The sequence below is a fragment of the Sminthopsis crassicaudata genome, chromosome 4 (assembly GCF_048593235.1).
Source record: "Sminthopsis crassicaudata isolate SCR6 chromosome 4, ASM4859323v1, whole genome shotgun sequence".
NCBI lineage: Eukaryota > Metazoa > Chordata > Mammalia > Dasyuromorphia > Dasyuridae > Sminthopsis > Sminthopsis crassicaudata.
The window spans coordinates 60350498-60365372 of record NC_133620.1 but is presented as its reverse complement, the minus strand read 5'-3'; the positions used below and the strand labels follow the sequence as shown (position 1 = coordinate 60365372).

Below are 14875 nucleotides of genomic sequence, written 5' to 3'. Positions count from 1 at the left end.
GTATGAGGTGGTCTTCCTGATTCCAAATCCAGTGCTGTCTCCCTTTTGCCACCCATCTTCCAGGAGGAAGCAAAGGTGAAATACAGGTGGCCTTTATTTCTCCCCCTCATTTTTTGCAGGCTAAGCACCAGATGGGATTTCTAGACTCTCTAATAATGATGAAGAAAATATCCCTGGACAACTCATTACCTGGAATTGGAAAACCTTTTGTTAATTGGAGATTAAAGATACACAAGAAGCATTTTCAATGTTCTATGTTAACCAATTGTATTTATAATCCTATAAATTAAGCTACTATATTATTAGGATATAGGTGGACATAATAGTAGGAGTAAAAGATCTTCATCAGGAAGGAATGCAAAAGAGCCTCCTTTCTTGGCCAAGATTGGGCATGGGAGGAAGGCGGGAAGACATGAGAAGAGGGCAGCAATTGATAGAAAGTGAATCAGTGGAATTTACTGTGTTTGGGGCTCTTGCTGATGTTGAATTCTGCCCATATATTCTTATCCTCTGGAGAACATTCTTTTTTAGAAGGCCGTGAACTCTGGCAGGATGATAAAAGGTCAGTATATATTGTCTGTAAAGGCTTCTTGGCACCCCAGATGGCCCGCATTGGTAGTCTGTATTGAACATTTTCTAGAGGAGGGAAAAGGAAAGGAAATGAATCAACCTATGTCCAGATTTCTCTGAATCATAAATTTACTTCAATATACATTGATACATGACTACTTTATGCAACTGGTTGAAAACAGGAGTCAGGGAAAGATGTTTGTAAAGCATTTAGCACAATTCCTAGCACTTTGAGTATTCAATTAATGCTTTCTCTCCTCCCTACATTTAAGTCCAGTGAAGTTAATTTTTGATTATTTAGGCTTCACCTTGTTTCCCGAACTATTTGGTGGATTTACTGCTTATTAGGTCTTCCATTTTTGTTTGTCATGTTCAACTCTTTGTAAATCCCATCTAGGTTTTCTTGCAAAAATACTGGAGAGATGTGCTCATTTTACAGATCATTTTACAGATGAGGAACTAAGGCAAACACTGTTCAGTGACTTGCCCGGGGTCACACAGCCAACAAGTATTTGAGGCCAGATTGATGAAGATGAATCCTGATTCTAAGCCCAGTTCTCTATCTACTGTGTCACCTGGCTGCCCAATAGGGCTTTCACCCATAGGTTAAAGACGAATGAATAGATTCTAAAGTTTAATCTGGTATTTGCTCTGAGGAAAATGATGGTGGGAAATAAAGCTAAAATCCTAAGGCCTAGTATGAAGTTTTCTGACTGTCATGTCCAGTAACCTCATACATTTTATTGGGGCATCTTCAAGTTTGTTAAAGGACTAAAAATGATCCATACTTTGTAATCTCATAAAATTGGTTGTGGGATTCTTTTTTTGATTGTGATCTTTTTTACATAATGACCTATGAATTTCCTTATCCATGCCTCATAATATCAATCAAACTCTGATTGAATGCACTCTGACTGATACCCTAAATAACAACAGATAAATAAGGGATAGTTTGAAAGGTTTGTGGGAGGAGAAGGCAAAGCAAATGTGGGGATTATTTACATTTTAGTTCCACTTTCTAAAGAGAATTCTTGATTCTGGGCAAAGTTCCTCTATCTTCAACTCTTGAGCACTTATAGTTCTAATGATTCACCTGCTTGTCAGAAAGATTGTGTGCACAGTGGATGATGAAACATAGGAAAAAGATATAATGGATAAACTGGAAGCTGAAGTAATAGGAGCCACTGCTGATTGAAGACAGATGAGAAAAGCAGATTAAAATAGTTCAGAAATTGGATAATAAATCAAAGGGATACTAGAATTCATTTTCCTGGATGATTTTTTTTAGGGGGGGGAACATAAGTCCAGTTGCACTCTTCTATAAGAAAGAAATGATGAGTTAATGTTTCAAAAGAGAGAGAGAGAGTGAAGAAAATTGTGGGCATTAGAAAAGATTTTTCCCTTTCTGGAATAATTCATTTTAGTGAGCCTTCAGAAAACTAGCCTTGTGCATTTGAAATATGATTCCAGCCACGTGTTGTACTTCTGTGATCCCCACTTCTGGGAAAGCTGAGGCTGGTGGGTTACTTGAGCTTACAATTTCTGAATTCTAGTAGGGGTAAGACTGATCATGTATCTTCATTATCTCTGGCACTGATATGGTGATGTCCTGGAAGCAAAAAGCTACCTGGCTGCCTGAGTGTGGGCAAACTGATATAAATCAGAAATGGGGCAAGTCAAAGCACCCATAAAGATCAACAGTGGGATTGGGCTTATCAATGGCTGCTGCACCTTCAGGAGAGATAGGGAGGTAGAAGAGAAGGAGGGGGAGGAAAAGGAAAATAAAAGTTTACAAAAGACTAACACAAACTTTTCATTACATAAAGGATTAAAGTAGTGTGTTCACCATTATTAGCGGACTTCAAGCAGGGGCTGGATGATTGCTTATTAAGAATTTCGTTGAAGGCAACAATGAGATGATTCAAACCAGTTCCAGTTGTTCAATAATGAAGAGAGCCATCTACACCTAGAGAGAGGACTGTGGGAACTGAGTGTGGATCACAACATAGCATTTCCATTCTTTCTGTTATTGTTTGCTTGCATTTTTGTTTTCCTTCTCAATTTTTTTTTTTAGATCCGATTTTTCTTGTGCAGCAAGATAACCATAAATATGTATACATGTATTGGATTTAACATATATTTTAACATATTTGACATGTCCTGGACTACCTGCCATCTAGGGGAGGGGGTGAGGAGAAGGAGGGGAAAATTTGGAACAGAAGGTTTTGCAAGAGTCAATGATGAAAAAAATTACCTGTGCATGTGTTTTGTAAATAAAAAGCTCTAATAATGATTACATTGAAAGAATTTAGTTGGAAGGATTCCTGATCAGATACATGTTGAATTGAATGACTTCTGAGGTCCCTTACGATTCTGAAGTTCTGGGAAACTAATATTTGAAATATGGCATCCGCTCACACTTCTAATGGAATTGGATGCCTGAATTCTATGGGACATGCTAATGCAACCAGCTCATTAAAGAAATATCATGTCCAGAACAGTACTTAATTAGGCCATATTGTAGTATTTTGTTCAGTTTGGGGTGAGTAATGAGTTGAAATGGTCCAGAGAAAAAGCCAGTTAGGAAGATTAGAAGATTATAATAATGGGATACAAGTATCTATTGAAACCATTAGGGATGTTTCATCTAGAGAAAAAATATATTGGAGGGATATAATTATTATCTTCAATATCTTAAGGACTGTATCAGAATCAGAATCAGAATCAGTAGGCAGAAGTTATAGAAGAAAGAAATTCTATTCAATCAGGAGTCTCAAAATGAACCGGATTCTGAGTACTTTCTTAATGCTGGTAGAGCTCAAGAAGAGTATGGATGACCCTTTCAGGGACTGAGTTCATTTTAAGGCTATAAGAATGTGTACTAAATTTCAAATAAGGATTCTGGAGGTTATACAGGCTGGTAATGTCAAAGATAGGATTTGAACTCATATCTTTTCAAAGATCTTCAAATTCAGGGCTTCTCCCGTTGCACCACACTGCTTTTTCCTCCAAGCCAAAATGCAGGCATCTGAGGCTGTATACACCTGTATTCAGCCCTAGCACTGGTAATTCAAGAGCACGTTTCAGAGGCTAATGAACTGATTTCTTTGGAAATTCAAATCTTTTTTTTTTTATGACATTGACTAATGCTACCTTTCCTATCTAACCTGTAGACTTTTCTCCACTTTTGTTTTGATCCTTTTCTAGGCTTCTCTTACATTTTCTTTCTTGTTTTAAATTCAGGCTATTCTGAATGCTTAAGTGATGTTTATGGGACACTCCAAGAATGGTTCCAGTTAGACTTAGCTTCAGTCTATTCTTAAGTCTTGGCTCATAAAACATCCTCAATCACTGTCCTTTCACTAAAAGTAGGATCTAGCTTTAAGCACATTTTCTTTAGACCAGATACATCTACATGTAACTTAGAAATGGGGTTCTTCCTGTGTACAGGTAAGTTAATGGTCATCATGAGGACAAATAATGAGATTTAAAGGCTCAAACTAAATTTGAATTGTCAGCCTGGGCAATTCCAAACACTTGATCTCCCCTGTGCAAAGAGCTATCTCTTCTTCCAAGTATAGAGAGTACAGCTGGTTTCAGGATATCACATATTCAAATTGAGAGTCTAATCTTTACTACTGGGTCATCATGGACACAACCCACTGATCCCTCTGAGTTTTGCCTTTTTCATCTACAAAATGAGGATAAGAAAAATATCTATAGTATCTACCTCACAGGGATATTGTGAAGCTCAAATTAGGCAATCTATGACAGGCATTTTACAAATTTCAGAGGGACAGAACTTTATTGAGGGACAGAACTTCATAATGAATTAGAAGGTCACTCTTGGAATCAGAATTAGCTGTGTAACACTCTAGCTGTGTGGGCTTAGTCAAGTAATTTAATTTCCTAGTTCCCTCAGACAACTCCCCAAGATGACTACAAATGAGTTGATTATCTATGTAGGTGGAAGGAGTTTTCATGCTAGAATTTCTTTATACCAATGGAAAATCACAGGTTGAAATGAAAAAAAACCCTTCATTGAAAAAAGAGTCCCAACTCCAGAAAAAGCTGACATACTAAATGTCAGCATTATTTCACCACCTTTTAAAATTATTTTGCATAAGAACCTGACTTTTCCCAAATGATCTGGCCAAGAGTAAAATAATATCTGGATGCTCTAAAGTAAATCTCACTTTTCCAAAACCAATACCAGTCAGAACAAACAAATATCTGGGAATGTACTAGCAGAGGGCAGAGAAGGGGATGTCCACTGGGGCAGCTGCTGCCTACTGGCTATGCAACTTTAGGCAACTCACTTCACTTTTCTGAGTCTTAATTTCCTGATCTAGAAAACGAAGGGTTGTTAACTAAGGTCTTTTCCAGCCCTAAATCCTATAAGTGTTAGCTAGGTCCCAGGGGTACTAAGCCTGGCACTTCTCTCAGTCCATGCAGCAACTCCCTCTAAGGGAGAAGTTCTGAGCTACTCTATGATCCTAGTGTTCTCCACAGTGAACTGACAGTGCTCAGAAATAGTGGAGAGCACCTGGAAGGGAAAATGCTGATTTTTATGGGAGAGATGAGGAGCATGGAACACCTGCCCCTGGAGTCAGAAAACCTGGTTTCAAATCCCACTTCTGACATCTAATCAATATGAGACTCCAGGAACATCACTGGACCTTCCCTGTCCCCAGCCAGCTCTTGAAATGGGCGAATCACAGAGCAGGCCAGTCTACACTGGTAGAAGAATCTTTTATGAGGAATTCCCTACATCAATGACATTGCAAGACCACTGAGGAGAAAACAGGTGGGATGCAATCAAATGAGACAGCTTGAAAGGCCCAGTTACAATGGGATGGACCCATAGGAAATCTGGATGACCCTTAACAGGGAATATAGTAGTAGGCTGGCCAGAAAAAGGGATAAATGGTAAAGGACAAAGAAATGTTATCAAGTCACTCAGGGGACATAGTACTAAGCCTTGGACTCAGGATGAACTGAGTTTGAATCTTGCTTCAGACACTTACTGGGTAATTATTTAGCCTCATTCTGCTTAGTTTCTTCATCTATAAAATGAGGATAATAATAGTGCTTGATTTGGAGGGTTGTTGTAAAAATAAAATGAGGTGATATATGTAAAATGTTTCACAAACCTTAAAGAACTATGTAAATGTTAGTGATTATGATTATTGTTATGATGATGAGAGGGATTGTTGAGGATGAGGGCTGGTAATGATAGGAGGGTCCTATCAAAAAAAAAATGAAAAAGACATGGGTGGGAATTCCCAATTTAGGTTGTGGGGGATGTTTCTTACACCAGGACAGTTCCAAAAGATATCCAACCTGCTTCGATGTCTTGATTGACACTGGTTTCTGTAGGCTTGTATTTTGATCTTATCATCCTGATTGGAAGAGGCAATGGATTACATTAGTTAGGTTTCCTGGCAGTGGAAGAAGCAAAGGCAAAAAACAGCTCAGTGGCTGTCATCACATGCTTAATGACACAAGTCACCCGTGAGTTCTAACAATGTCCTGGTTTTTCTTTCCACAAACATAACCCTGAAATCTATCTTGCCACAGCAAATTTCACAGCTCGTCTAGATTTTTTTCAGTTGAACACTCTGAAAACTTATTTCCCTTGGCTCACTGGGCAAGGTATTTCCAGGATGAAAATTTGAACATGTCTATGCTAGCATTTCCCAAATATTGTGTTGATGATGGCACATTTCCATTGGTTCAGAAGATTTGATCCCTGGAGCAAGGGAGCTGTATTCAACATGTTCAAATTCTGGTTCTAACATTTACTCTGGACCTGGAGTCTCATATATGACCCTATATAGATTTGCAAATTTCTTTACAAATATGATTCTCACCAAAACTTCATAAGGTGGGTGTTACTATCTTCATTACAAGGATGAGGAAACTGAGGCTGAGAATGTTTAAGTGATCTATTTAGAGGCACACTGCTAGTAAATGTTTGAGACAGAATTTGAATTCAGTTCTCAGTTCACTTATATAAGATCTTATTTGATTCTCACAACAATCCTGGAAGGTAAGTGTGATTATTGCCCCAATTTTACAAATGTCTTGGAGATATTAAATGATTTTTCCTAGGGTCACATAGCTAGTAAGAATCAGTCAAGATTCGAACGTGGGGCAATCTGTCAAGTGCTAACATCTTAGCCAACAGAAACATTCCATCAGTGCCAGAGCAATTTAGTAAACCAACTAATCTAACTGTATATGACCTAGATACAAGCATTTGTTAATTACCCACTCCATGCCAGGCATCATGCTATCTCATAGAGATGTTGTGGGTTTCAAATGAGAAGATATATGTAAAGCTTTGGCCCAATTCTCTCATTTTACAGAGGCCTAAAGCAATGAATCGAAATATACAAGGTAATCCAGGAAGTAAGCAATAGCGCTGGAATTCGAATCCAGGGCTTCTAATTCTCCAAATCCAGAATTCTACTCATGTTGCAAGTCTGTGGCTGTAGATTTTTTTAATTGGTCACATTATCTCCATGAAAACAACTTTGAAAGGGGATGGAAAAGGGAAAAAAAACCTAAACATTTATTAAGTACCTACTATGTTCCAGAGGTACTGTTTTACAAATATTATCTCATTTGATCCTCACAACAATCCTGGCAGGAAAGTGCTATTATCCTCATTTCATAGTTGGGGAAACTGAGGCAGGGAGAAGTTAAGTGATCAGGATCACACAGCCAGCAAATTCTTCCCTCTTGGGGAGGAATATGAATTCAGGTTTTTCAGACTCCGGGTCCAGTTGTTCTAACCACTATGATGTCAAACATGGACTTGTTACTTCTGTTTCCTTCTACAAAGGAATTAGAATGCTTCTTTGCTTTATTACAGTAGAAGAGAGGGATAAAGGCCAGTTTAACTTCTTACATAATATTGTTTATGAAAAGAAAACATGGTAAAAATTTTAGTGTCTTTTTTTCCTTATGGTTTGAATTGGGCTTTTGTTTGGCTCTCTTTGGGGAAAATTCTCTTTCACCTTTGGATCAAGTCTATTTACCTTTGGGCCTGTCTTGGGGAAACTAAGTGGGTTATTATTGTTTAAAGTACACAATAAAATATAGCAACTCTCTACCTCTGTCTCTGTCTGTCTCTTCTCCTGTATCCCTCTTTTCCTGTCTGTTTTCTCCCTCTCTCTGTGTCTGTCTGTTTGTCTGTCTCTCCCTCTCCCCCATCTCTTTTTATTTCTCCCTCTCTCTTCTCTGTCTCTATCTCTTCTCTTCTCCCTCTCTCTGTATCTGTCTCTATCTCCTTCCCCAAATTCTCAGACACTTAATACTTACTAGTTGGGTATGACCCTGAGGAAGTCATTTAACCCCAATTACCTTGAAAAATAAAATAAAAGAGGGGAGAGAGGGAGGAAGGAAAAGGGAAAGAGAAGGAGAGGGAAAGAAAGAGGGGAAAATTTGAAAGAGTATCCCCCTTTCCCACCCTCTTTATAGATTTGGGAGACTATGGGTATGAAATATTGCTTGTGATTTCTGGCTTATTTGAAAATTTTTGTTTTGCTGGACTGCTTTTTTTTCTTTTCTTTATTTTTCTTCTTTGATATAAAGGATCAATCTTTGGGAGGGGTTGGGGAAGAGAGAGGATACATTAGGAAGCATAGGTGATATAAAATCGATACCTACATACATTATATTTATGTGTAGTACATAAGTCTACACTTAAGTCTGACAGTGAAACACAATACAGCCTTGATGAACTGAAACTCAAACTAACCATAACTCTATTACTTGGGATTTTTATTGTATTAAATACATTACATAATTACTGTATGAATTAAGTACAATTCTAGTTCATGGTGATACAAAGATTAAATATCTTTCCTGGCCTCATGAAGCTTACTTCTTATACTTCTCATGGAAAATAATAAAGGGAATATAAAAGATAACCATATAAAATTATAATACAATTAATTTGCCTCATATTTCTATGTTATCTTAAGGTTTACAAATAATTTTCCTCGTAACATCCTAGTAAGGTGGAGATTGAAATTATTACAGTCATCCCTACTTGAGTCTCCCAGAAGGGAATTTACTTGCCTCACACAGCTAGTATCTGTGGAGGCAGGTGTCTCCTGGCTTCCTTCAAGAATCAGCTCAAACTCCACAATCTGTAAGAGATTTTTATTCCCAATCTCCACTGCACCTCTCTCTCTCTGTGTAAAGTTTCTAGGGCTTTCCCCCCTACAGTGGATGTACCTTTTATGTACATACACATGTTCTTTTGCCTGTCAGAATTTGAGGTTCATGAAGGTTCTCCCAGCCTCTCCACCCCATTTCCTTGAATGCCCAGTGCTTAGTTCAACACTTGGTAACTACTAAGCACTTGTTGCTTGTCCTTTGTTCTCCAAGAGCATCAGGACATCAGGGAAGAGACGCCATGACACTCCAGTGAGCTGGATTTCAGCGAGGGAAGGCAGGGTGAGGTCCCCTGCCTTACTTTTCCCTCCAGAGCCTTCTGGATCCAGTGGTCAGTTAGAAATCAGGATGACTGAAAATGGCCTGGATGTAGGGGAGACCTGGCCTTTTTAGCTAAAATCTTCAACAGGTTTCAGTTTGACTGAGGCTACACCCATTCAGTGATTAAGGCTGGGTAGCAACTGAGGCAAAGATAACGCTTTCACCCAGTCTAAAAAAATTTAAATCAAATAAATTACTCTGGGAGGAGAAGACCCTCAGCCCAAAGCAGACATAACTGCTATTTATATTCAAATCTGAATCAATCAGGACCTAACAGTGACTAAATGGGGCTTGGCCTAGGACCTATTGGTGACAATTAGAAACACTTAAATTCTTGTCAATCAATTGAAAGTAGACTCAACTTGTTTTAGATATAGGGATAAAATAAGAAGAAATGTGACAGGTACATTCTTGGTTAATGAGCAGACTATCCCTTCTCTAATCCTTTGGTAAAATTGATTTCATTGTTTAAGATAATGTGACTGACCCCAGATATATACATACACACACACACACACACACACACATATATATATACATATATATATATGAATTTGTTTTGCTTGGTTATGCAGCTATCTTGAGGGGGTTTTACAATTGCTCAGTGGGGCATTAGTATATCTGAAAAACAATATTTTTTAGTAAGAGATTTGTCTAGTTGGGAGAAAGTGATGGTGGGTACTGAGAAATTCTATCAAAGGAACAATATGTATCAAAAAAGGTAATTGGACTCAGGTCCTTTATGACTCTTAAGTGAGATTCTATATGTATGACAAAATGCCTTCTCTAAGTATTTTGGTTCATCAAGATTTTATTCCAGTTCCCAATCTTATAGATCCATGACTACTCTTTTCCCCCACAATCCTACCAGAATTAATTGTCCCATTATAAGTTTTCAATTTACCTGTCACTCATAAAATCCATGATGGGAAATCGTAGATGCTTTGGGGCATCCAGAATTATCATTTTTTTGGTTGGCTGTATGAAATGGGGAAGGCCTTGATATCTTGTGTCCTGCTGTTGGAAGCAATTATAATATTAGGTAAAGAACCAATATAGCAAACTTAAGCTATGCCTTCCACCCAGTCACTGCCACATGTGGTCTGAATACATCAGAACCACCTAGACATTTTTAAGACATTCTTAATCTGTAGAACCTGTTCTTCATCTGATCAGATTTTGAAAAGCCTTGAAAGGTTAAATGATTTGTTCTGAGTTGTTGGTAGAATCCAGGCTTGGAACCCAGATTTAGCTGGAATTAGGGTGATGGATGGGATGTGTACTGACTAATGGGCATGTGCTTGCACACACACACATCCCAATAAGTGAAAATCAAGAAAGCTGTTCCAATAGTTGGAAAGTAACCTTTAGAAAACTGTCAGGAAAGGTTATTCCTCCATCCACTAGAACTGCTGAAAAAGGTCCTTGATGGGCTATTTATAACTAAAAGGCTGGACATATTATGTCAGACTGAAAAGCACAAAGTTTGGATGTCAGGTCTTTCTATTTCCTAAAGTTCTCCATGGCTCCGAAGGCATTCTGATTTGGATGCTAGGAAGGATTTTTTAAATTACTAAATCTCTTCCTTTTGAATCAATTTAAGAAGGGAAAATGGGACTTGGGCTGAATTAGAATAGACTATTTTAAGTAACAAATTAGTGGGGGTCTCTTCTGATCAACCATGGGTACTTTCAAGAGGCAGGAGAGGAAATCTTGAGAAACATCTGCTTGTATCCTAAGGCAGGATTTCAGGGCAGTGTGTACTGAAAACAGAAACAAACCATGTAAGGGAGATGTCCAGAAGAAATCTGAATTTTAACATCACACAGACTATATATATTTCGAAGGGTAAATATATAATAGGTTAGAGACTGGCTATAATTTACTGGTATAGGGAATACCTAGATATGGGAAATTCTTTTTTATCAATTCAGTACTTTCTTGGAAATTTATAGTTTTAGAAAATTGTTTCCTCACAATTTTGGGTGTCAGGGACAGGACGTGCCAGCTTTGACACAGGCTCTACATCAGCATACCACAGGAACATGGCCTTTTATTAGTGGCTTCATTTAAAATTCCAGGACCTCATATAACATTTTGCAAAGCTACTCTGCCTTCCCTTTTTTTCTACGTCCATGGATGATGGGTAGATACATTGGTAGTTGGTGAATGCATCTTGCTTTTTATCCCTTACCTTCCCGTTAAGTCCCCATCTCTCTGCCTTCATTCTCAAGCAGTCTGGACAGAGGACATATTGATCAATGACAGGAAGGTCAAGATCAGACATATTTTCATTTGGATATGATTGTGCTGCCTACAAGGAGAAAAAGACCAGCAATCGGGAAAGAGGGCAAGGTAGGAAGAAGGTAAGTGGGTAGGGAGACTAATAGGAAAGGACAATTCTAGATCTAGAGTTGGAAGAGGTCTTAGAAAGCATTTGGGTTAACCCCTTATTTATAGTGGCAACTGAAAGCCAAAGGGATTGTGCCTTATCCATGGTCCCAGAGCTAGGGAGCATCAGAGATGGGATTTGAACTCAGGATTCCTAGCTTCATTAGAACACACTAGGTCATTGTCATCACCCATTACCCGTCATTCTCACAGCTATGGACCCTTTGGCTCTCAGTTTACCTCCAAGGTAGAATGTTGATGCTATATAAACAAATAAATGAATAATAAATAATGGAGATCAATAGCAGATTAAAGTGCCTCCTAGTTTAAAGGTTACTGAATTATTATATAAGTAGACCTTCTTGTAACTCTTCATCTTTCCAACCCTTCCCTCATACATTAACCCTTATCCCTTTCCTTTTCATCTGGACCAAATCAAAAGGACCACCTTGATAATTCTCTTAGGATTATCCTAAAGACCATAGGGTTTAAAACTATAATAAGGAAGTCTTAGCATTTCATTTAACCCACTTAATTTAGAAATAAGGAAGTAGAGACCTAGAGAAAGGAAAAGCAATTGCTCAAGATCACAAAGGTGGATTCTTTTTGTCTCATGCTTTCAGACTAAATCTATTGCTCTTGCTACTATAAAGTGTTAGAGCAGAGGTGCAATGGGGAAGGGTACAAAGCTCCAGATTAGTTTTCTTTTTTCAGGGAACATGGCAGCAGGATGCTTTCTGTGCTTTCTGTGATCACATTAAATACTGAAGATACTTTCCTACGTTGGGAAAACACATTTGAGGAAAAAAGAGTTAGGACAAGTATTTTGGTTGTTTTTTTTAAAGTCAACAACTTTGGCTCAAAGCTTGGCTGAGAAAACGGGCAAAATTGGTTAAAAAGGTCTGAAAAGTCCCTTCCCTGTTCATTATTTTAATATATCCTGTGTATGTACTGTTTGTACATAGTTCTTTTATATTTTCTCTTGCATTAGAATGTAAGCTCTTTGGGGGGAAGGGCCAAATTTGTAGGATTTTTTTTTTTTTTTTGGCCTTTTTTGTATACCCAGTGCTTAATAAAGTGCTTGGCACTAAATGCTAGACATTAAATGCTTGTTGACTTTAAATTGCAATTATTCACCTCATTATCTCCTCCATTCATACCAAACAGTGGGTTATTTAGTTGGGATGGATCACAAATATAAAGCTGAAAAGGGTCTGGGACACCATTTAGATCAAGAGAGATCCCAGAGTTTCCCTCAAGTTACATAGGATATGAGGGCGACAGATAGGATCATGAATTCCCTGACCCCAAACCCTACAATTTTTTTCACCGTACCAGAATACAGCCTATTGCATATGTAATAAATATTATAGGACTGAAATGATGAGGCAGCTTGAAACCCACTCTCTGTAATCATAGCACTTTTCCTGCCTTGATCACCCTTTCTCTTTGGTGGGGTTTATTCCTGAAGGACTCCTCTCTTACTCAAACCAAGGGAGATCAAGCTTTTGGAAGGCCAGAGGTGAGTAGGGTAAGTGTGCTTCATTACTAGTCCTCTGGAATCATGATTCTAACTCTAAATGAATACCTCCTGACTCTTTAAAATGTGCCTCCCAACCCTAACCCTAACCCTATATACCTCTCAATTCTAACCTTTGAGTTTTTTGGAATTTTTTTCCATATTGATAATTTATTGTAGGGATGGTTCTAATTTTGCTCACTTCACCCTGTAAAAATTCCCAGATATCTCTGAAACCATCTCTTCATTTCTTATAGGACAATCACATCCTGTTACATTTATCACTTAATTTATCATTTATCATTTAATCATCCTGTTACATAATTCACCTTGTCATTTCCCCAGAGTTGGGTATCCCCTTCATTTTCATCCCAAAAAGAGATGCTATATTTTTGTACACAAATGACACTTTCCACAATCTTTCATTTCTTTAAATAGTTAATACCTTTTGACCCAGTGATACCAGACAGAACATTTTAATAAAGAAATTCTCTTTGTCTCTGTCTGTCTCCCCAGGCTTATTATCCATCTGAAATCTTTCCTCAAAGAGCAACAGACTTGGACTGATTTGTGTGGTAGGCAGACAGAGGAATGGGCATTTTGCATTTTCTGTGAGGTGCTGTGAGTCACCCAGTGGTTGGTCAGTTTCATATGCTATGTGCAAGCTCACTCTTGCAATGAGTCTCTCCCATTGTTGATGAAATAAGTTGGGAATTCATCTGGACAAGGTCTTGCCTCTTTTCTGGGGTGCTCTTCTTTTCCCTGGAATAAAGGGCTTCTTTCTTCTCTTGTCATCTTAGAGTCTTTTCTTTTAATGTTGAATCAGCAACTGGATGCAGATCTGGACCAATAAAATGTTGTAATGATTACAGGCCCAGGATCTTCTTCTGAATCAGAGTCACAGCCAAGAGTGGTTAGAAACCTCACTCTTCAAGAAGCAGCAGCAAGAGAGTAAAGAACCTGCTTGTCTGGCCTTTAGACATGTCCCACATCTCTGATTAAATCAGAGAATCAATAGCCTGCTCTTCAAGTTCCATAGACAGAAACTTCTTGTCATGTCTCCATACCCAAAGTCTCACAACCTGGAATGGCAGTGTTAATAAGTTAACACTTGTACTAGAGTTAAAAGACCTAAGATTTGAACATTTTTATGCCTTTGGGCAAATCACCCAGCCTCAGTTTCCTCATCTGTAAAATGAGAAATTTAAACAAGATAATGAGATAGCCTCTAGGGCCCAGTTTTAAATTCATGATCCTCTGAGAGAATACTCACACCTGTTTGTATAACAGAAGCTGAAACTACAGACAACAGAAAGTGAAGATGTGCTTGCTTCTATTTTAGGGGCACCAAATAGTCCCACTTCCCTACCACACAAAATAGCACCTCATAGATAATCTTCTGTGGCTGAAGAATTTATAACCCTGCAACCAATTCCAGTGTAGATCCTCTTCAAACCTGGTGAAACATGTTCTAGAACAAAACAAAACAAAACAAAACAAAAAACCCAACATAATCCATCCCTGGACCTGTATGTGAATACTCTCCAGTGTGGTAGGGCCTGCCAGAGGTTGTTTGGCTTGCCCAGCCTTTGAGAAGCAAGTTTGCTCTTTTATCCCCATGTAGATATGCATTTTTGTCTTCTTTTTTATGATTTCTCAAAAATTATTGCACACAAATCTGGGGTTTGAAATTAGGACTCACGAATTGATTTCTATGATCTGTACTGGTCTGAATATGTCTCTGAGTGATCTCTATGAATCTCACTTATTTATGATCATTGAAAGAGCAACAGATCTATACCTGTTATTTACAGGTGAAAAGAGATATCTAACACCCAACAATTATGTAGGGTAGGCTTTCCAAAGCACTTTATATATTTTTTA

General features: G+C 38.2%; 1 protein-coding gene across 7 annotated transcripts in view; it reads right to left on the bottom strand.

The window, feature by feature from the left end:
• Window positions 1–241: 241 nt before the first annotated feature.
• C4H1orf105 (chromosome 4 C1orf105 homolog) overlaps window positions 242–14875 on the bottom strand; it is a 51759-nt gene continuing 37125 nt past the window's right edge. For 6 of the 7 annotated variants that reach the window (XM_074308362.1, XM_074308359.1, XM_074308360.1 and 3 more), the window contains 4 exons: window positions 11276–11395; window positions 9986–10098; window positions 5914–5972; window positions 242–636 (listed from right to left, as the gene is read on the bottom strand). In XM_074308362.1, the coding sequence (XP_074164463.1) occupies window positions 446–636; window positions 5914–5972; window positions 9986–10098; window positions 11276–11395 (483 nt within the window). In that variant the 3' untranslated portion in view covers window positions 242–445. The remainder of the gene's footprint in view (window positions 637–5913; window positions 5973–9985; window positions 10099–11275; window positions 11396–14875) is intronic. The other variant, XM_074308365.1, reaches the window with a different exon arrangement.